General features: G+C 40.8%; 1 protein-coding gene across 2 annotated transcripts in view; it reads right to left on the bottom strand.

The window, feature by feature from the left end:
- The window catches only part of MTHFD1L (methylenetetrahydrofolate dehydrogenase (NADP+ dependent) 1 like), a 167,516-nt gene that overhangs the window by 90,853 nt on the left and 52,806 nt on the right, over positions 1-23,857 (bottom strand). For both annotated transcript variants that reach the window (XR_012075078.1, XM_031679956.2), the window contains exons 18-20: positions 17,742-17,882; positions 14,692-14,760; positions 8,634-8,745 (exon numbers count right to left, since the gene is read on the bottom strand). Coding sequence is in view for 1 of the 2 variants with exons in the window: in XM_031679956.2 (XP_031535816.2) it covers positions 8,634-8,745; positions 14,692-14,760; positions 17,742-17,882 (322 nt within the window). In the remaining variant the exon portion in view is untranslated. The remainder of the gene's footprint in view (positions 1-8,633; positions 8,746-14,691; positions 14,761-17,741; positions 17,883-23,857) is intronic.

Raw genomic sequence — 23,857 nt, 5'->3', positions numbered from 1 at the left:
AAAACCAAAACTACAATGAAGTATAACCTCACACCAGTCAGAATGGCCATCATTCAAAAATCCACAAACAATAAATGCTGGAGAAGGTGTGGAGAAAGGGAAACTTTCCTACACCATTGGTGGGAATGTAGTTTGGTGCAGCCACTATGGAAAACAGTATGGAGATTCCTCAAAAGAGCAAAAACAGACTTACCATATGATCCAACAATCCCACCCCTCGGCATATATCCAGAGGGAACCTTAATTTGAAAAGATACATGTACCCCAATGTTCATAGCAGCACTATTTACAATAGCCAAGACATGGACGCAACCTAAATGTCCACTGACAGATGATTAGATAAAAAAGTTTTTGTATATTTATACAACGGAATACTACTCAGCCATAGAAATAATAAAATAATGCCATTTGCAGCAACATGGATGAACCTAGAGACTGTCAATTTAAGTGAAGACAAAAAGAGAAAGAAAAATACCATATGATATTATTTATACAAAGAAGCTAAAAAAAAAAGACAAATGAACTTATTTACAAAACAGAAAAAGATTTACAGACATAGAAAACAAATTTATGGTTAATGGGGGAGGGGGTAGTGGATGGGAAGGAATAAATTGGGAGTTCGAGATTTGTAGATACTAACTACTATATATAAAATAGGTCAATAACAAGTTTATATTGTATAGCACAGGGGACTGTATTCAGTACACTGTAGAAACCTATAATGAAAAACAATATGAAAATGAATATATGCATGTATATGTATGACTGAAGCATTGTGCTGTACACCAGAAATTGACACAACACTGTGAACTGATTATATATTTCAATTAAAAAAAACAGGCTTCTAATTTAAAAGTCTGTTACCTTATTACATTAAGTTCTACAGTTACTTAATACTCGGTTTTGTTTTTCCTTCTGAAAAATAATTCTAGACAATTGCCATCATCACGTCTCTTTTTCTGCTGAGCCAGATCATAACGAAAGGCCTTAACTGCCTGTTATCGCTACTTGTGAAGTTCTTTCTTCCTTACCTCAAAAACATCTCAGGATTCATTCATATTTAATGAACATATTAGCAATATAAATAAGGGATAAACTGAAAGTATTCCAGGAAAAGGTCAACGAATTTTATTCAAAGTGTCTTGAAAAGAAGAGAAAAGTAAAGACAATGTGGAATCTGATCATAAAATAAAACCCTTTCTTTTCAAAGTTCCAAGGGATCTTTTATGAGAAATACTCGGAACTGGACAACATAAGAGCAAAATATGCAGTAAGAAATGGGACCTTTACTTTTCCAGAAAGACCAGGGATCACTGCTGAGTAAAGCTCAGGATCAACAGGAAGGGTCGGGCTGAGATGACACTTGGAACCCTGCTAGAAGAAAGCTCACATCTCTGCAGCGACAAGCACGCGTCCCTTACGCTCCTCTTCCTCGGGGAGACAGAGTGCCAGGGAAAATGAACTTAAAAGCTGTTCCTGAGGCAGAGGTCCCAAAGCCAACAGCTGACCAGCACATGTAGTGGCCTTGAGCACTCATTTAGCTCTCTTGAGGCTTCTCAGCCCTTTTTTAGGGCCGGAGCTGACATGCACCTCTGAAAGAATCATGGAGGAAGGAAAGTTCCACATATTTTATGGCTTAAGAAAAAGGGACACCATATATAACATAAATTCTGAGATGATTAAAGGCTTAAGTGTAAGCGCTAACATTTTATGAACCAAGATCGACGACCTTTATGATTCCAAAAGCTGAAATCATTAAGAAAAAGGGATGGAAAGAGGAAAAAAAATTACAACAGACACATTGAGAAGGTAAGCTATATACAGAAGAATACATTTATAACACAGAATGGCAAAGGATTCATATTCAGAACATACAAAGGATGTTATAAATTAATAAAAAAGAGATAAATAGCCCAAAAGAAAGTGGGCTCTGAAGTATCCATAAATATGCTTACACTCACGACTGTAATAAAGTACCATTTCACTACAATTAGATTGGCAACTTTGAAAATCTAACAATACAGATGTTGAGAAGAATGTGGAGAATCAGAGATCTCATAAATGATGGTTAGTAATATAAATTGGTATGACTTTGAAGAACAGTTTGGCTTTATCTACTAAGATGATCTAAGCATCCTTATCACCCCCCAAATCTCACGCCGAGGCACAGGTCATAGAAACACCTTTGCACATGTTCTCAGAGACACAAACAAGAATGTTCCGGGTAGCATTATTCGGGACAGAACACTGAAAGGACTCTAAACTAAATGCCCCTCAGTGAAGAAGGCACAAATACATGCGCTGTGTGCATGCCAAGGAAGATGCTGCAGGCAAAGTGAAGCTTTTTGATCACAGCTATTGGGTTAACACAGAAGTGTTAACACTGACCAAAAATAGCAAGTTATAGAGCAGGGGTTGGCCTGCATACCTCCTGGCTTTATGTGGCCTGTCAATCATTTTTTTTTAAAGAAAAAAAATCACTTGGTAAAAAAAAATCAGAAGAAGCATGTTTCATCACACATGACAACGATGAAATTCAAATGCCAAAAGTCCATACATAAAATCTATTGGAACACAGTCTCCTTCATTTTTTAAAATCTATGGCTGTTTTTGCAATAGAGTGCACAGAGACGCTATGACTCACGAAGCCTAAAATATTTATTGTCTTGCCCTTTACGGTAGAAATTTGCTGACCTCTGTTGTAGCACAATGCAGCCAGTAAATGTACGTGTCGAAGCATCCTGAGGTCCAGCAGTGAACCAACTCAGAGGAGCCTTGGGATATTTCAAAATTTGGAGGGAAACTCGGCACCACTCGACATCCGTTGGACACTGCAAGTTCTACTTGTCTGAGGCAGCTCACTGTTTGAACACTTTCACGCTGCATTCCCTTCAGTGACATCATAGATTTGCAAAGCTAAATTCTAGGCAGTTGCTGCAGTAAAAGCAAGAACTGGGTGAAAACCAATGTAGAACCAAAAATGCGGTTTGAAGTGTCAAGTGATTCCAAGGACTGAGAAGTTGTTCTGTGCCCAAGGACACACACCTTGTTAATAAGTTATGCTGGCTATTTAAGAGTGAAGTATTATTTCCTCTTTCGATTGATATGCACTCCTTTTTCAGACAGCTACTAGGTTGTTAGAACATGAATATCCATTAAGATGTTTGGATCTAACTACTTAATGAGTGTCAGGTATTTCTTTTGGCCTGAAGTGTGATGAAAAAACTGCTGAGACTCTAAGACGTGACATGACAAGAGAAGGCTTGAGGATTTCTGTTGTAGAATTTTTGCAGACTTATGTGATAAACTAAGTACAAAAGCACGCCTGCAAATGTTAACCCCCCAAAACAGGATAGTGACTTCTACTAGAGAAGCATAAAGGGAATGGATCAGAGAGGGACTCATGGGGTCCTCAACTCTATCTCTAATGTTTTACTTTAAAAAAAAAAAAAAACTAAAGGATACATAGCAATAGGTTATAATTTTCACACAACAGGGTTGTGTGAACATGGATGTTTATTATTTTAACCTGCATACTGTGAAAATTAGTAAAGGGAAACCTCACTAAAATGGAGCTGGGGAGCCTGAAGGTACAAAGTACAACTCTATGTCAATACAGGGTAGAAGACTGAGCAATTAAAGAAGAGAGGGCTACTTTATACAAAAACATAGGAAGACAAAGGTGAGGCGGAATAAAGCCCAGAACAGAGAGTGAAGGGAGAATGAGATTAGGCCCAAAACTGCGTTAAGAGAAGTCAGACTTCCTGGGACAATGAGTAACAACCTTCTCCTACTAAGCTATCCGGATTTTAGGGGTTTAAAAACACGACTGGCGATGAGTAGTTCCCCTGAAGGTTAACACGTGACCTTCAGGCAGCGTCTCCAACAATTCAGCACTACTGCTCCTTGATTTAATTACAATACAACCACTAGAGGAAAAAACAGGTAATATCATAGCAGAAATGGAGCACAGGCTGAGACCAGCTTTTCTAAATAATGTAAACAGACTGAGGTCTGGGGGAATTAAAGCTTCGTAAGCTGGAAGGCCACCTGACGTCAGATTTTTCTTAAGGGTGGATAAAGTGATAGGAATGTTTCATTTGGTCTGGTTCTCTTCTACCAAAATGAAGGAATATTTAAAATGTCACGGCAATAAAAGTGGAAAAAAGAGGACAAGCTAGTAAGTGGGTGTAGACACCGGAGTCCCCTGAAGCCCAAGAAGAAAGATCTGGAACTGTTTGCAAAAGGACGCAGGCGAGGGTAGTGAGGAAATGAGAGTGTGACTCAGTAAGATAAGCTTTAATTAGCATATATTTGAGGGAAAGATCTTGTAAAGTACTAAGGAGAAAAGAAGAAGAGGGAAAAAGAACCAAATGTATTTCATTACAGTTGGCACACATTGTTCTGTATCAGCACAGTGTAATCACATTGGTACTAATTGACCATCTGCTGTAGACAGGCCATCTGAAACTGATTATTTTTTAATGGGACTGGATGGGAACCAGGTAAAGAGAGATTAGAAATCACGGTGGGCAGAAGAACCGGTGGATCATGTGTCTAGGTCCGGGTGAGGGGAGCCGGGAAGATGCATCCTTCACCACTGACTGGCTGGATGCTGAACATTTATCATAATCTCGGGCTTCAGTCACATCAGCTGTAAGATGGGGATAGTAACACCCATTCCTCAGAAAAGAACTGTTTAAGGATCAAGTGAGAATGTGCGCAACAGCTTCAGCACAGGTCTGGAGCTCGGGAATGGCTCAGAGAATGGGAGCATTTGTAATGAAAATATTAACAAGGCTTTGTATCCCAATCCTACTCAGTTTGTCTTGGAAATGCCACGGCTATCGGTTCTGATCTCTAAATCCGACTCCTGAATGTTCAAGGCCAAGTTCCGTGCATGAAATCATTGGGCACTTGTCTAATCTTCCCCTTCTGCTGCGTTGTTTGTTTACCCTTATGTACCCAGGAAGCACCCAGAGAGCCCAGCCTGGGTCTGTGTGATTCTTTACAGCCAGCAAGGGAAAGACTCAGGATAAATTAGGTAACTTCTTGACATCTTGGACTTTGGATGAGGATGCTAAATGCCAGAGGTAGTTGGAACATCAAAAGCCACTAAAGCTTCACAGAGATCACTGTAAAGTGAGTGGGCTTACACAACATCCATTAGGCTACGAGATGATGCTTTTTTGAGTCATGGTCCCCTTTGAGGATCTGGTGAGAACTGTGGAGATTTTCTCCTTTTTTTTTTTAAAGTATATATACTCTTAGTATATAATTCTGTACTTAATTATGGGAGGGGTGCCTGGTGACTGTCGGTGAAGAACTGCTGGCTATAAAGATGTACACGTGGACCCTGCATTCTAGAGCGAAGGCAAGGGATTCATCTGAACTGGAATCAAAACCAAATTAAAAGAACAGAAAACAAATTAAAAATAAAACAAGGTTCATGTGTAAGTTTGAAATCTCTAGAAATAGTTTCAATATGAGATCATTTCTTAAAACCTAGAAACTCTATGCTATTTTCCTTTACGTGCTTCTTTTAGAAATAACACGACTGAGGTTTGATGCCAAAGAAATGTTTGCCTTTACAGCAATAAATGGAAGTCAAGTGGACTCCCATAAGGATGGCTGACTAAAGGAGAAGCAGAAATCACAGTGACCACAGCACTTTCTTCCAAATCCTCATGAAGCCTTTTGCTCTAGTCTAGCAAATCATGCAATTAATTAAATAAACTTCATTCTGTTTTAAGTCTAAATGAAATATTGATTCCATTAGAGTAAAATTACTGCAGAGTAGACAAAACAGTACCTTCTTTGTGTGTGTTGCGACAGAACAAAAAATTAGATGAAATGTACCTTCGTCAAGCCAGTATATGAAGAAAATTCTATCTAAGAGATGCCCACCATCTCTTAAGGCTCCTCGTTAATCAATATGATACTAACTCTCATAAGTGCACGGTACTCACCACTGAGATTCTGTTCGTGGGCTTGTCTCTCAGACCACGTTATAAATTACTGGAGGCTAAGGAATGTGTCTTAATGATCTTAGATTTCCAGCTTCTTCTCTGTATTACTTGACATATAGCAGAAGCTCAGTAAATGTGCACTGAAATAAATTATCTCAAAGGACTTAAATATATTTTCGTTTGAGCGGAAATGCTGTCAAATCGCTCTTTCTTCTGTGAATTACCTATGACCTTTCAAATTCTTTGCCAGTTTTTCTATTGGATTATGATTTTTTTAATTCAATCTAGTCCACGGTGGGCTACTATATATTCTGATAATTGTCATTTGTCTATTATTCTTGAAAATATTGCCTCCCAATCTGTCACTTGCTTTTTAAATCCTGTATCTTTTATCATAAACAATTTATTTTCTAATGTAACTCAAATTATCAATCTTTTTCTTTTAGGTTTGAGCTTTTTTCTCTTAAGAGAGTTTCAGGTAAACCTGTACTACTGCATTTAATTTCTGTAGAAGGATGTTAAAATGGGGCTTTTCTGGAATCACTTTTGTTTGAAGCTCCCAAACTATGTTGACTGCTCATATGCCAGAGGGTGATGCTTGACCTAACAACACATGCAAAGGAAATGTTTGAAAATACATTTTTGCATCCCTTAGTCCCCAAGAGCCACCTTGAGGTTTCAAAGGGGACGCAAGTTTGGAAGCTGGGAAAAGATTTCTTCAAAGAAAGTAATGGATGTGCTAGCCACACACCCGGCCTCCCCCTGGGAAGGATGCAGAGCTGCCCCTACTTTTCTCTGGCTAGTGAGTGAGGCTGCAGCAGAGCAAGTGAAAAGGCTTGACAGTGTCACTGCCTTTGGGGGACACCGTGGTGGACAAGGGTATGAAAAGAAGTCTAGGTTTACAAAGCAATTTCTCATTTGATATGACTCGTTAAAGTTTTGTAGCATAGATAGTCTCCTTTTATCAAAAGAGGACACTGAGCCCTAGAGAAGTTCAGAAAATCGCTTCAGGTCATACCAGTTAGGGTTCTGATGCCACAGCTTCTAACTCTGGGTCCACAGCTACCTATCCAGATCCAGTTTGTCTTCTGGTCCAGTTTCTGTTTTTTTCAGGTGAGAATGTCTACAAGGGACACACCCAGAGTGGCTAATGGCTTGTCCAAGGTCACCCAGGGAACTGGCATGGTTTGCATACATCACCAGCATATACCTTTAAAGATCCTTTGCTGCGGTAACACATATTCTATAAATGTGTTGATAGAGTAAGGATTGCACAGAGGCAGAGAGCTCTGTCAGCATACAACAGAGTGCTTTCTTCTAGAAGCTCTTCTATTTGTGGAGTCAGTGCATTAGAACCAGCACTTCACACAGCACCTAACTTTTCAGCGCCGGCCCTTACCAACCTCCTTGTCCATTAGCTCTACAATTATGCTGTGATCAATTGAGCAAATCCATTTAGATGGCACATCTAGCCACTCTCATAAGTGGATTTGCTACCGAGGCAGTGAAGTCCATAAGAGTACATAATACAGACCTTTGAGATGTGAACTATATGAATCCACATTTGGTCCGGACTCTGCGTCTATAAGGAACTCTTCCAACCATCTCACTGACCCGGAGTGAACTTTGTAATGGCTGAGTATAAAAGTGCAGAGCTTAAGTTCTTTTGTCCAGGAGAATCTTTTCTAGTAACCAGTGTGAAGGAAGCATTTGCTAGACTTGATTACAGGCACTCACGCACTGAATAGAAATGACCTGCTGACATGTGAAAATCTGCTGCCGTAACCCCTCAGATGTCAAGCGAAGGTGCCATCCCATGAATCCTTGTTTGTTTGTCTTTTGCTTTCTCACAGCCTTAATATTACAGGTGGCACTTGGGCTGGTGCAGACCGAGCAAACTCTATGGTAGTAGCTGCTCCCTCCTTCTGGCCAGAATACCCAACAAAAGCCAAAGAGAAGCAGGAACCACAAAAAGAATTTGACAGCAACAAAAAGTCTGCAGTCCTACCAATTAAAATTCCCAAGGCTAATGGTTGGGAGTCTCCCCTCTATTAGGCCACAAAAGCATACGGCAATTCGAGGAAGACCAGGCTGATTTCATCTCAAGGGATTAGTAGTGCGATTACTGCTAATAATGGGTAACGTTTAATGAGCATTTTCTCCTAGGAAATGACACGCATCACCCGACAGTATGCTCCAGGAGGGCAGGACTAGGTCTGCTTCGCTGACCATGCAGACAGAGCTCTGAGTCACATGTCTCATGTGGGGTTAAGTTCTCAATGAATATTTGCTGAATGAATAAATAATTTCATTTGGTTTTCACAATAACTCTATAAGATTTGATACAATAATCATCACCATTTTACAGATAGGAAAACTGAGGCTCAGAGGTCATTAAAATGTGCCCAAGGTCATGTGGCCAGCAAGTGTCAGAGCTTATATTCAAACCTGAATGCACCTGACATCAGAATTTATGTTCCAACCACGACGTCATGTCACTAGCACAGACCAGACCTTAGGGCTTTTCCAGTACTGAGACCATCTCTGAAAGGTGGGCCTAAAACAATGTATTTTGAGTCAGAATGGGTATCACTCTGTTCCAGGCATCATCTTTCAGATTTCTTCAATGTTTCGCAACAACAAAGTTTAAAGGAAGTGACTTACCTACAAATCCTTCTTCACCAACCAGTTTCAGGGCAATTTTATCAGCTAACACAGAAGAGTTGCCATGGGCAATGTTGGCAAAGGGGCCAGCGTGCACAAACACAGGCGTCCCCTGTGGGAGCAGAAGAACACATTTTAAAAAGCTGTGAGAATCGGTAATTTCCCACTATAAGTTTGATAAGCCTCTGTGTTAGCTGCCACAGGGACCAAGAAATAAACTAGTCACCTTATTTCATAATATTCTGCATTATATTTTTAAAAGAATGGAGTTAAACCCTTATGGTTGTTTAAAAGGCTTGGTCAAATGTTTTTCTTTTCCCCATTAAGAAATTAAATAATTCAAGAAAAATCTAAAGTAATCATAAAATCAACATAATAAATGAATTGTGGGAATCATGGCAGAGCAAGTACACGAGGATTAATTTTATCATAGGCCACTTTTATATTTACAATAATCTTGTGATACTGATTTTTCAAAATTTTGTCTTTCTCATTGTTTACCTTACGTGTTAAAAATCTGGTAATTAGTAAGACAAAATCTGGTAACAAGAAAAATTTCACTCAGTAAAATGTTAGAGTAATTACTGCTAAAAAGGCAGATGAAAAAATAAGGGAATTATCAAAAACTTTAGATTTTAATTATTTAATTTTTACCTTAAAAATATTTTTTAGATTTTAATTATTTTAACAAAAATCTGTCATATATGCATTTCTACTTTCACTTTGATACGTTTCCTTTGTCAAAGAGAACAGACTATAGCCCTTTCTAAAAAAACTCATCCACATGCATTAAAATGTTCAGGTTTTATTCAGAGCCAGCCAGGGCCACTGGGGTCTGTGCATAAGAAGCCTTGTTTCCACCTGTGAAAATACAGGCTGCCCTTACGCTGACACGGGGGGTAGGCGGGGAGTGACGCAGGGGATGGGGCCTGGGAGCCATGGAAAGTTCCCATGAACCAGGATGAGCCGTTAGCTGAACATGTTTCAAAGCTGAGAAAGCTGAACAAAAGCAGGAAGAAAGGCAGTGAAAGAAAAATCATCGCTGAGAGTGAAAAAGAGTTTATCAAAGCCACTCTGCGAGTTTTCTATTTACATTTCCTTCCAAAGTCGTCAGGAGGGACAGTCACCAGGATCTCGATAAGGTCATATAAATGTCTGTGGAAATAAAAGCTGGGACTAGGAAACCCAAACACACCTGTTTATGGAAATGCATACAAGTATGTTTCGTGTCTAGATCTCTGTGTACCTATCTGGGTATCTATCTGTAGTCTTTCACTTCTGTGCAGATAAACATTTTAAGTGCCCTAAAGAAAATACCATTTAAAACATCTTAATGTCTTCATCACCTCCTAGCCTAGGATGCCCTAGGATGTGGCTGCCTATGGTAAGCTAGCGGAGCTAGTGAGAAAAATTTAAAGAGGACCAGGTTGATGACTCCACCCCTGGGTGGCTGGCTGGCTTCACTGCTCTAAACACTGCAACCCTCACCGTGGCCACCTGTCCGAGCAGCACCCAGCACAGGTTTCCAGGGAGACAGGTGATAGGGTGTGGCTGGATCAGCATGAACACATTATGATTCCTGGGATAACTGTTCTAAGGACTAGATCAGCAGCATTTTGATTTTAATTAAAAATTAAATAAGGCCACATTGCAAATTAATCACTAAAGCAGCATCAGAGCCCTGGTTTTCGAACTCCCAGTATGTGGTTTAAACAGAAAAATTCTTAGGACGTCATTGTTAGACATTCAAACACAAAGACACAAATACTCACAAACTCAACTGACATTTGTACTTACATAATGCAGTAAGCTGAGTTAATACTCCTAAGAAATTCTATCACTAATCCACAGACATAAAAATATCTATCCTGAGTTCGATACTTTATTTTATACACAGAACACTTACACAAGTAAAAACAGGAACTACCTCAGTTTCTGTGATGACAAAGCTATGAATAGTCTCCACATGGACTTTTCAAACATTTAATAAGATTAACACTTCAACTGCTCATTGCTTATCAGAGGTCCAAAAGAACATTATCCAAAAGAATTTCCTGCAATGCTCAAAATACTCTGTATCTGCACTCCCCAATACAATAGCGACCATCCACACATGGGTACTAAGCACTTAAACTGTGGCTGATAAAAATAAAGTAATAAACATATAAATAGAAATGCAACTGGTATGACTGCAGAACTAAATTTTAGATTTTATTTAATATAAACTAATTTAGATTGCAGTAACCACAAGTGGACAGTGGCTGCCATATTGGACAGCACACTGTAGCACATGGGTGTTCCCCTCAACACTGCCTACGTCTAACCCACGGTAAAATGTGAAGATCTCTCATTCTCTCTCTTCTCGATTAAAAAGTCTTCCACGGGGATATTCTCCACCTGGCTATAAATGAGAATGACCCAGGCACCCAGACCATACCCGCCAGATATTCTAGGTTCACTTGGTCTGGGGAAGAGCTTGGCATCAGCATCTTTAAATCCTTCCGGGAGATTCTAACGTGCAGCCAGGGTTGAGAACTGCTGGTCTCCTGGCAACCTGCAGCACGGAGCCCTTGGGAGCCTCCTCTGGGACTAACAATCAAGTGTGTTCAAACACAAGCACGAAAGCACAGTCTGTACAGTGAGCAGTGACTTGGGGATCATTTTCTGATTTGGATTCCTAGTGCCACCAATTAGCCAGGTTAATCTGGAGTGACTATGTAGGACCCAGGCAGCAGAGCTCATACATGCAGATACTTTAACTGAATGATGTGTTCACTTTTCAAACAATGCCCATTGCCTGTTAAAGTAATGTCAAAATGACTTACGTCTTAAGTGAAAAAACAAACACGAATATAAGTACAATCAGAACTGCTAAGGGGCAGCCCAACCTACTAATTCATTCACTAACAGGAAATAGACTTTTAGGGTAAGAAATATCTTAAAGGTGCAAATAATTTTTAATTTAAGAGATCATTATTTAAAACAATAAGCTAATCATCCCTAATAATTGTAATAATATGTTTTTTTTTGGTGGTAGTTTCTTTTTATTTATTTATTTTGCGGGGAGAGGTAATTTGTCTTAGTTATGTTTTTTTTTTTTTAAATAGAAGTGCTGGGGATTGAACCCAGGACCTCGTGCGTGCTAAGCATTCGCTTTACCGCTGAGCTATACTCTCCCACCCAGTGTGTTTATTTTTGAGGGGGAAGTCTTACGAGGATGCAATATCACATCTCATTATATATTTTTTCTCATTCATTCAGTTATTTATTTAACAAATACATATTTTTAGCAGCAATGTAGTAAACATAATAAGTATCCATGTAATTATTTTACTGGGCACCTAATATGCGTGAGGCACTTTCTAGAAGCTGGAGACATGGTGGTGTACAAGATGGGCAAAGCCCTGCTCTCATCCTGGTGGGAGGAGAAATACAGTAAACAAACAAAGAAATAGGGACAATTAGATAATATTTTGTGTCATGCAGAGAATGACAAGACAGTGACAGGGCAGAGTGTCTGGGACTTTGCTGGAATGAGGGACCCCAGGAAGCTGATACTTAAAGTTCATGAGTTCTGAGGGATGGGAAGGGACCAGACAGGTGAAGAGCAGGAGGGGCATTCTGGGCAGCAGACCAGGGCAGAGAGAATGAGGGACGGGTTAGGGGAGAGGTGGGGCCAGATCCTGTGGGATTTCCAGGGAAGAGTGAGGACAAGGGTAAACCACCCAAGAACTCTAAGCAGGAGGGCAAGAGGACCTGATTTAAGTAGAGATATCCGGCTCTGAGTGGAGAAAGAATTTTGGAAGAAAGTGGAAACAGCAAGACCATCTTGGAGGCTGTTGCTATGGGGCAGGAGGACACACTGGTGGCTGAGGCTGGAGAGATGGGGATAGATCAGAGACTCACCCTGGAAAAGTCTCTGCAGGGGTGAGATGGGGAAGGAGCAGAGGGGGGGACCTCCAGGACCATTCCTAGGTTTTTGGTTTGAACCACTGACTAGATTTGGGGGATGAAACAAGTTGGGAGGAAGGAGGATGTGGCTGAGAATCAAAGATTGTTTTTTCATACATAAGTTTGAAATGCCTTTTACCCACCCTAGGGGCTCTTGGTAACCACACCTACAAGGCTGAAATTCTGAGGCTGGGAGATTCAGAACCAGAGTTCAAGGGTCATCACATGGCTGACACTAGAGGGAAGTGCAGCTGGAGATGTGAGCGCTCAGGCCCTCCAACATTTCAGGACTAAGCTGAGAAGGCAGCAAAGGATACAGGGGATGCCTGCGGGGAAGCCGGGGCTCCAGAAGGAAGAGACGTCAGCGGTGTCAGCCCCACTGAGAGGTCACACAGACACCGACTGAGAAACAAAGACCTGGTCACACGGAGAGACTGACCTGACAGGAGCAGCTGGGAGAAAAGAAGCCTGGGGTCAGGCTGAGGCTCTTGATGAGAAAGGAGAGGTAAGGAAGCGGGGACCCCAGTTACAGACGATAACCTCCCACCGTGAAGGGGAGCAGAGAAATGGAGTGATAGGTGGATGGGGACAAGGAGGGTTTGGGAACTGTTTTGTTTTGTTTTAAGATGGCTTTTATCAGAGCACGTCTGCATTTTGATGGAACGATCCAGAAAGAGGAAGGAACTCAAGGTTCAGGAGAGAAAGGTCTATCATTTGTCCTCACTAACGTGTAAGCTTCAAGAGGGCAGGGACCTTGGTCTTCGGGTCCATGTCCTAGGCACCTACTACAAAGCAGCCTGCTCACAGTACCTGTTAGATAAACACTGAATCTTCACAATAACCCCATTAAGTTAGTCGTTGTTACGCATTTTACATGAAGAAGATGGAGGCTGAAAGTATTTACAAACTTGCCGAAAGTCACAGTTAGTAAATGGCAGAGCATACACTCAAAACCTAACTTTCCATCAGCCGAGTGAGTGAATAAACGATGGCCATTCCACTTGTCTTTCTGCCCTGTATTCCCCCAATGTACCTGCCCTCTGGTCCCCCCTCCCCCCTTTTGTCCCACCACAGCTTGAGGACAAACAGCCTGTTGGCACCACTGCTGGTGGGCATCTCATCCCAACTCCTTTGTTCAGTGACATCCGGAAGGGAGCTAGGAATTGCCCAAGCCACGTGGGGATATTTACACCGTGGAAACTGGCAAACACTGCAACCCGGCGACTTCCTGCCCAGAGAGCTGTTAAAACACCTAGGATACGTCACTGTCTCCCCAGTCCCAGCCCTATCCTCCCACTTGTCTCTTTGTACCAACCCAGGTACTGCCTCCCTGTTTACTTCCAAATCCTAGGGTCTCATTAGCTGGGAGGAAGAAATCAGTCAACTACAACATCCAATGAGCAAGATGTGTGACTAGGAAACGGACTACAATTGAGATATTTGGTGAGTAAAGTTCAATGAAGACAAGAAGATGGCAAGGGGCATTCAGTGTACTTTTCGGGAGAACGTTTCTCAGCAATTGCTATTTGTTTTTCTTGGGAGAAAAAACAAAAACGAAAACAAAAACCTCCCCCAAACCTAATGATGATGAGATGCTATATCAAAAAAATCATGTAAAAAATCATGTATACAAACTACTATATACTGAATAGATAAACAACAAGGACCTACTATATAGCACAGGGAACTATATTGAATAGCCTGGGATAATCTATAATGAAAAAGAATATATTTATATATATATATAAGTAAATTGACTCACTATGCTGTACACCAAAAACACAACATTGTAAATCAATTATACTTCAATTTTTTAAAAAATCATGTAAACAGGATAAATGTGGCCAAACAACTTACTGAAATATTAGACACTGAATTTCTAAGTTTCTACTCTGGTCAATTAGGACTTCATTAGTCAAGAGACAAATCATATCAAAGAATTGATAAATACACTTTTAACCTTTTTTTTTTTTTTTTGGATGACCAAACAGTTACTCTGATGCTCCTCGGGGCTCACACTGGCTGTAAATGCTCACGTGTGAGGAGGTACAGGGAAACAATGAATGCAACTCTGTCAACAACTTCTACAAAAAGAATATCTACTTACTTCTAAGGTCTGCATCAGATTTGGTTTTATTGCATCTTTCATCAAAACAGTCAGAGCACCTGTCACCCCCTAAAGGAAAGGGATGAAAAAAAAAACTTATTTGGATTATTGACAAAAGATCATTTGCACAAGTTCGAATCTCTCAACCGTTTCTCACCAGCCTGCCTCCCACGTGGGTAGCCCCAAAGGCTGCCCTCACCTCTGAGCTACGGGTGACGCAATACCCTTGCCTCCGTCCATCTTTCCTCCACCGGCCGGCACGGATGGCAACTATTTTCAGATGTGAGGCTGATGGGGAAGTAGCAGTCATTGCAATTTTTTCAAAACCTTCCTTGATAAGGAAGATGCTTGCCATAAAGCAGATCTTTCAGTTCACCTGAAAGTGTTTTCCGGCAATCATGCACGTTATTTTTCATGACCAGAGATTACATTATTGCCCAGAGAAACCAGATGGAGAATGAAAACAAGGCTGGTTACGAATCTCATGCTATGTCTGCCTAGAAGGAAGCTGATGACACATGTGCACAGACTGTGGCTGCCTCCTTCTAATCCTATGAAGCTTGAGTCAGGCTCTCTCTTGAAGCTTCCTCTCCCATTCTGGAAAAGAGGAGGAGGAGAGACAGCAGGTCTGAGAACTACTGGGGAAAGGGTGCCGAAGAAGGCCACAGAGGTAAGCTCCCTTCCACCTTTCCTAAAGGCACTGGGCAAGTATATTCCAACAAACTAGCCAGTTACTTGAAGGCCACAATATGAGCAAATGCATGGGAATATAGCCCTGAAAAATAGAAGCGGCATGCAACAGATCCCAGCAGATCGGGTGGGAGAACCTAGAGAATCTTCAGCTCTCCATTACCTTCTCCTTCCACCTCCATCACCAACAATATTAAATGTTTCTCTTATACGATCAATTTCTATTTTTAGAATATTTAACCATTTTTCTAAGAAAATCCAATTTAATTTCTACATTGTTGTACAAAATAAACATTGCAAGAACTGTAACCTACCTATTATAAACATATTAAGATGTCTTACTGTGAAAGCAGCCAGCCGGGAAGGGCTCTAAGCAATCAGTTACCTTTTCATAACAGAGCAGGCGGGAGAAGGCAGCAGTCTGTCTACTGTTCTGTGCTCTCCGGGTTTAACCTCCCCCGCCAAATCTACTTCCTACAAACTAAAGGGAGAAGGAAGGCACACATTTCCGCGGGACTCTCAAGTAGGTTACCACCTGCTTATTTTTCCGTGACACAACTCATCTTCGGCTGCTCCTCCCTCACTGACAGTTATCAAACGCATGCAAAGAAACCCTCCCCAGATAAAGCAGCTCTGGGAGGTCGTGTCCACGACAAGCTCTGCTCTCCATTTCAGTCCCGAGTCCCCAGTGGAGAGGGCTTGGACATACTCTTCCAGAGGACATCAGAATCAACCACCTCACATGAAACTTTCAGGGGCCATCTATTCCAATTTTCATTATAAGACAGAAATTCTTTTGATCAAATCAAACACAAGTTATAAAGTAGAAAAATAAAAGGCTAAAAGCTCCTAAAATCCTCCCTCAGTTTCCTATGGGAAACGAGCTACTGACAGCTCCAACTGCATGAAACACAATTTGAAGAAATTAAGTACCTTTGCAAACAAGCAAAAGATAACTAACATGGGTCAACTTTGGGTTTTTTTCCCCCTCCCAGATCCAAGATATTTATCACAGATAAAAACAATAAATTTAGGAAAATAATATTTGTGGATTAAGTTTCAAACCACTGCTGACACATGTTTATTGATATCCAAGATTAAGAGGATACAGAGAAATATACAAACTATAATATGCTAGTTTAGAGAGAAATATTGGGATGTTGATAATTTTTAAAAAGTAGTACTTTTACAGCAACCAGGATTTGGGTTTCCTCTTTAAGCTTTATACCAAGCATCCCATGGGCTGCTGATACAAACATACCTACTTGATTTACTTGACAAGACTTATGAGGCAGTCAGAGTCATCTCTCCAAAAGTAGCCAAAAAGTTATCAAGGCATTTTGGCAAAGGTTTAAAATTACATCCAAGCCCTTGGAATTAATAAAATATTAATTTGCCTTTCTGCTTTTCTCAACAGTTTTTCAATCATCAGTGTGCATTTAAGATCCCAGTATGATACATGACTCAATATGTGGGAAAGTAAGCTTAAATCCAGAGTAATAGCTGTCCAATAGGCCTCTGTCATACGTATGTGCTTATGAACAACACAAGCAAATGAAACAGGTACACCACTAATGGGGGTTAGCAGTAAAGGTGGTTATTAAAAAGAAGAGGAGGGGGAAGGGTATAGCTCTGTGGCAGAATGCATGCTTAGCATGCATGAGGTCCTGGGTTCAATCCCCAGTACCTCCATTAAAAAAAAAAAATCTAATCATCATCTCCCCCTCAGAAGTTAGCGTACCAAATTACAATTGGCACTACGAAAGGTGGTGGTGTGCCAGGATGCCAAGAAAGCTTTCTAAGCATCATTCCACTCAAAAGAAAGCAAGCTACCTGAGTAAGCACGATTAAGGGGGAGAGCTGCTTTACAATATGAAACTCAAGTCGAAGACAGAAAATTAAACACGCCAGGGTGTCCAGGGAGCAGACTAGAGCCAAAAACGTGCCAATTTCAACTTTTAATCTTTCCTTTCATAAAGGTGGAGTCACTCCTTCTTCTTTGAAAAGGTGATTTGCCCTCAATCGACAACAGGCATAGATCACTTTTTAAAAAAGCCACAGGCTGCAGGAGGACAACCCCATCCCAGGCAGAGCAGAGGTCAGCACTAGAAAGAATCATGAAAGTCTCATGAAATAAGTTTCATTGCTTCGGCTGCATGCAGGTACAAGCACATTGAAAATGCCCCCCGAGAACGTTATAAAGCTGTAAGACAGACGGGATTGTGAAGAGGAAAATGTGTGTGCAGAAATTCTCTGAATTCCCGCTATACCCACTGACACAAGACGATGAACATCTTCATCCTCTTGACTGCAAAAGAACAGGGGCAGCGAGCTCCCTGGAGCTTCTAAGACAGACTTACCAAATCATCCGCTGTCACGGGCTGCCCGTTTTTGTCACTGGCCACCACCATTCTTCCCAGCCGCTCCTTCATGTCCGCGAGGCTGTCGGTCAGGGCCAGCACTGCCATGATCTCACTGGCCACCGTGATGTCAAACTGCGCCTGAGACAGGAAGAGCCAAGGTACCAGTCAGCTGCAAAGCCACCTGCATGGCCATTCCCATAGGGAGCAGTACTTCAACAATGAAGTGCTTGCAGGCCGGGGGATATAATCCTTGACAAGCTGTTCTGGAATGTGCAAGCTTCCTAAGTGTCGAGCACATGCACAGTCCTTGGCTTGGTGCTCTCTAGGGTGGCCTGCCCCCTGCAGCCAGCTTTCTTCCACTTGCTATGCTCAGCAGGACTCGGCCAGGCTAGGCCCCCGTTACACCAGCTCGTGACATTATGTGGTCTGCTTTTGTGGCATGCTTCAGGCTTGTAATGATTAATGATCTGATGGATGCATGTCTCCACTGCTGGAGTGTAAGTGCCATGAAGATGGGACCATTTAGGGAGGGTTTGCTCCTAAGTCCCCAGCTTGGAGGGCCGAGTGTGAAATGCACTAGGCATTCAATGCACGTGGGCGGAATAAATGAAGAGCCACCACTTCCGCTGCTACTTACGTGGGGCTGCAGGTGTCTGCCCAGCAAAGAGATAAGGAGCAGACAGTGAAAGACGGTGGTTCTGAGGCCAATTTCCCAGAGTTAGAGATCAAACTAGTGGTGACGAGACCCTGACTTGTATTATCCACCCAGTCACAAGGTGACACAGAATCGATTTTAAGCTGTCTATGGGGGCTTAGACACATCAGATCTTGAATTTTCCAGCCGCCAATGCTGGAGAGCAGCTACTTCCTGAGAACTGTTCCCAGGCCCTCCTGTTCCCTCTCCTGGCTCTGATTCCAAGCTGCACACAGTCCAATAGGCACTAGAAGAGACCCAAGGAACGTGGACTGCTTCCTCCTCCTGATTCAGCCACTGGACGAAACCATTTCATCACGCTCCGGCTGAACTCTCCTACCTAAGAGGCGGGTGAACTGGGTTAACTTCAGCGGGATCATCTCCTGAGTCATTTTATTGTCCACTTCTGACACGGACAAGAACGGAAATGAGGGAAATAAGGAGCTTTCTGGCTACTTCCTGGTTGAGATTTCATTAGTCATTGACTTAGTGAAAAAATATTACCTGAAAGTCAAATATACCTATATTCAATTATTACATTCTCAGTATAACCCATTCTAAACATATGTGCTTTTTCATTGTATGAAATTTAGGATTGTCTATACCACGGTTCCATTAAAAACAGTGCATATGAAAAATGACTAAAATTACTGAGAATTCCTATACAAAACCTGAGACTGTAAATATTCTTGAAATATTAACTGTGTAAGTAATAAGTGGAATTTTTGGTAGACATGTAAGTTCTCCATTTGTAATCATTAACAATTTCAAAATTTTGCATCATAAGCAGTATCAAAAATGAAACAAGGACCAACATAGGATTACTCATTTTATGCCTGAATGATGTAGCTACAAGAGGGCTATTTTTGTTTTGCAAATAAAATATTTCTAAATCACATAAAAGTATAAATGAGATTATTCTCACTGTTTATTACAAGTTTAAACAAAAGACAATATGCCATGTTGACAAGGATGTGAATTGCCATGGATTTGCAGGTATGTAATGTGGAAATGCATGTGAACAACTGCAATCTGTATCTTCTTTGACTCTGCAATTACTGATCTGAGAATGTGTCCTAAGGATATCATCAGGCAAGATCACATGCAAATATGTCTATATGTTATTATGTGTATGTTATAGATCACTTATGATAGCCCAATACTGCAAATACCCTAAGTGTCCATTAACAGGGAACTGGTTAACTTGATTATGGGACATCTACATGATGTGATATTATATAGCCATTAAAAAATCATGACATAGATCTACCTCTACTGACATAAAAAGATATCCTCAATAGTTTTACATTAAATCTATTTTTAATAAAATAATCTTTCACTAATGGATTCATTTTACCATGATGCACGTGCATTTTTTTTCTATCATTTCCTGCTGGTTATTTTATTTTTTTAAATAGGAACATACATATATTCATTTTCATACCTTTTTCACCTCAATAGAGTTTTAAGGTTAAAAAAGCAGTTAAAGTTCTTAAATATAATCTCTTTTTATTTAAAAATATGTATGCATAAAGCAATACAGAATATAACCTTGGCCAAGTTACTGAACATGATATGCCCACTTTTCTCATTTGCAAACCAGATTTACAAACTCAATGTGCTAATGTATGTAACGACCCTACCAAGACAAGGCAGGCAGCAGGCATTCCAGTCACAGACACTATTAATCCCGTATCTCTCCAGTGCCTACGGTACAAAAAGACGCAGAAAAAATGTGAAAGGCTTTTCTTACAACTCGTCTTTCCAGATGTAACTGATGTCAGAGGTGAACGTCTTTCTAGCTTGCATTCTATGTGTTCATGTGCAGAAAAACACAGATGCCGGCCTTTTCTTACACTGTATGTACTTTATATGCACTTTAACTTTAGGTTTTTGTTTTTTTTTTTTTTACAAAAGTCTATTCTTAAATATACAACAGGTTGCAAGACAACACTTCATTCTAGCTACGGGTGGCAACAGATGTTATGGCAGATGTTTAAACAGGAATGGAATTAAGGATCATCATTGCCTCAGGCACAAGGAACAGCTTACTTTTTGCCAGATTTAATTCCACCTGTGGCCAAAGGACCTTTCCCCGCAGCCTTCGCTTTTAGCAACTCGAGTTTCTTCTGCTCTTCTTACTGCTCTGCTTGAATGCCTTATCTTCCTTGCCCATCTCCTTGGCCTGCTTCTTGGGCTGCTTCAGGGGCTTCTTCTTGCCACCTTCGCAGCCAGACATGGCACCTGCCACCCCTTCCCCAGACCCTGCCACTGGAAGCCTAACTGGGTTTTTTAATGTGTTAAATTTGTTTTTTAACTTTCCATTTCACAATCGGTACGAGAGCTCCGTGTCACTCCCCCTTATATACACTGTTTTATTTTCAACTGTCACCTGTGTCTGTGGTGCAGAAGGATATGCCAAATATAGGTAATCGCCCCTAATGATGAACGTTTGGGTTGTTTCAAATTTTCACCAATACAGAAAATGCTGCAGGTAATATTCTTATACAGAGGTGTTTTTTTTCAAATTTATTTATAATTTATTTTGGGGGGGGATAATTGGGTTTATTTATTTAGCTTTCTTTTTTCTTTTTTTTTTTTTTTTTAAGAGGAGGTACTGGGGATTGAACCTCATGCATGCTAAGCACATGCTATACCACTGAGCTATACCCTCCTCCCCCCAGAGGTTTTTGTTTGTTTGTTTGCTTTGGTATATGAGCAAATATTCCTCTTTCTCCTCCTCCTATTTTTTATAATCTTTAGTCTCAAAGTTAGAATTGTTGGGACTTTTCAAATTTTAATACTAACAAATTGCCATCCAAGAGGCTTTACAATTCACACTTCCACTAAGAATGTACAGGAGTCCCTATTTCTTTGCATCTTCACTAGCATTTAGTATCAATTTATTTATGTCTCGATGAGCTCACAGGTAAATAAGACTCCACTGTTCTAATTTGCAGTTTTATGGCTGCTTGTGAGCATTTTAGCTCTGTGTTTGTTAATTATCGTCTACTTGTTCTATTCATTTCTTTAGTAATTATTGGACATTTACCACTCCTGCGTAACAAAGTTCTATGCACTGAGAATACAGCAGTGAATGAAACACGCCAAAACTCCTGCCCTCATGAAACTCACATCTTAGTCGGGGGAGACAGAAGATAAACAAATAAGGACGGCAGGGAAAGGAAAGAGGGAGTTTGGGAAAGGGAGGTGCAGTTTAAAAGAAGGTGACGAGTGAAGGCCTTACTGAGAGCAGTATTCGACTATTAATTTATGGAAATTCTTTTTATGTTTGGCACATTAATCCTTTGTTATATATATATTGCAAATAACCTCTCCCAGTCTGTTGCTAATCTTTTAATGATTTTGTAAATCATTTTTCCATATGGAAGATTTAAATTTTTCATTATGTCAAAATCATCTAGAGTTTTTGCATCTTAGGTCAGTGCCAGTTCATATCTATAGCAACTACTAACATGTTTGACTTATTCCAGCCAGCTTATCTTGTATTTTCTATTCCAATTTTTTTCTTCCTTTCTGCTTAAGGATTCTAGGTCGAAAATCCTTTTCATTCAGAACTCCAAGTGAGTGTCCCAGTGTCACGTCACATTCAGTGCGGTCAGTGACAAACCTGATGCTGATCTCAGTCTTATTTCTTTCTGACTAATCAAGACTTGTTTTTCTCTCTGGTTCTTTTGAATTTTTTTTTCACCCCTAGTAGTGTGAAATTCAAACCTGATGTGCCTAGGTGTATGTCTGCCTAATGTATCTTGCTCAGCATTTGTTAGAGCCTTTTAACACAAAAATTCTATGTTTTTCCTTCAAGTCAACAAAGTCTCTTTTCATTATTTCCTTGAATACATTCTTCACTCCATTCCCTGTTACTTTCACTGATAACTCTTAAGAGATGCCTGTTAGAACTTCTCCATGTGTCATGTCTCCTGACTTTGCCTTTGTATTTTCTGTGGCTTTCCTTGTGGTAGTATGTTCCCTAGAGAGAATTCCTTGGGTTAAACTTTCCACTCTAATTCAGTTAAGCTATTCTCTTATTCAGTCCACTAACTGTGGATCTGACACCATAGCTTTATTTCCAAGATTTTAACTCATTTTTTTCCACAACAGCTAATTCTCATCCTGTGTAGGGTAACTCTTAATCCTTCATGCTGATGGTAAGCTCTTTAAAGCTCCTCCACCTGATCTGCCATGTTGTTTTCCTTGGGCATCTGAGCTTCTCTTTGCTGCCTTTGGTGTCTGTGTTCATGATAAGGGTTTTCTTTCAATGCAGGTGATTCCTGGCTTTGATGCTCCCTCTTCCTCATCTGTGGACCTGATTTCTGACGACCTCATCCTATCTGCAGACATTCAGGAGGGCAGGACACAGCACATGCTGCTCCTTGGCTTTCCATCCTGCAGTCACTCCCAGGGCCACTGCTCGTCCTCAGGGTGCCCTCTGCCCAAATGACAAAAGGCTGCCATTTCCCAAGTGTCACAATATATTGCTTTTCCTTGAACAAGATGCTTTGCACTCTCAGATAGTAAGCACAGTGCACGTGCTGTGAGCCCCCCGCCCACCCAGGGCCGGGCTATGAGCACTGGCCTCACAAAAACACTCAGGCCCACAGACTGAGACAAAGGCACCCACTGGCTGTGGCTCAACACAGGTGTCCCAGGAGGGTACGTATCCACCAGCTTTTTGGAGCTGTCCCCATCGCTATCCTGTTTCTGAAAATTAGGTATCTGTTGCCTTTAGATTTAGAGACCCCGCCCTCAGCACTCCCACCATATTTTCATTGGTACTTTTCTCCACCAATCCAATTCTCTCAGAAGCTTCTCCAAAGTATGTGGCAATGACTGTGGTTTTCGAGCAGGGACATTGCCTGTCTGGACTGTTTGCGTCTGCAGGTTCCAGGATTTGGAAGAGGGACAGCGCAGGGGCTTAGCTTGCCTTCTTGACTCAACTGTCATATTCACTTTTTAATTCACAACATTTTAAAAGGTCCAACAGTCTATTTGATATAAGGACTGAATACTACAGTAAACATGATTCTTTTTACACTAATAAAAACGTAACAATGCAAAGGCTATAAATCTAAAACTATCTTCAAATATAAAGTATACTACAAAACATAATAATTTAGAGTTCTGCTGTGCCTGGCTGAAAAATCATGGAATGAATTTATATTCCCTAAGTACCATCACTCCATCTATTAAAATGAAGGTAGGCATCATAATTTATCTTCCACACTTTCTAGATTAGGGTAATAAGACATTATCCTTAACAACTTCTCAGGCTATCAAGCCATATAACTGAGTGTTTGTTCTTTGGTTTATGAAATGTTGAGTAATGTGTCTGAGACTTTCATTTTTCAGTTGTCATGCAGATACAGTACTAGCTGGGTGAGTTGGCAATAAAATATGT

Source organism: Vicugna pacos, chromosome 8, assembly GCF_048564905.1.
Source record: "Vicugna pacos chromosome 8, VicPac4, whole genome shotgun sequence".
Classification (NCBI taxonomy): domain Eukaryota; kingdom Metazoa; phylum Chordata; class Mammalia; order Artiodactyla; family Camelidae; genus Vicugna; species Vicugna pacos.
Note: the sequence above shows the minus strand (reverse complement) of the source record. Positions and strands in the feature narration are given on the sequence as shown.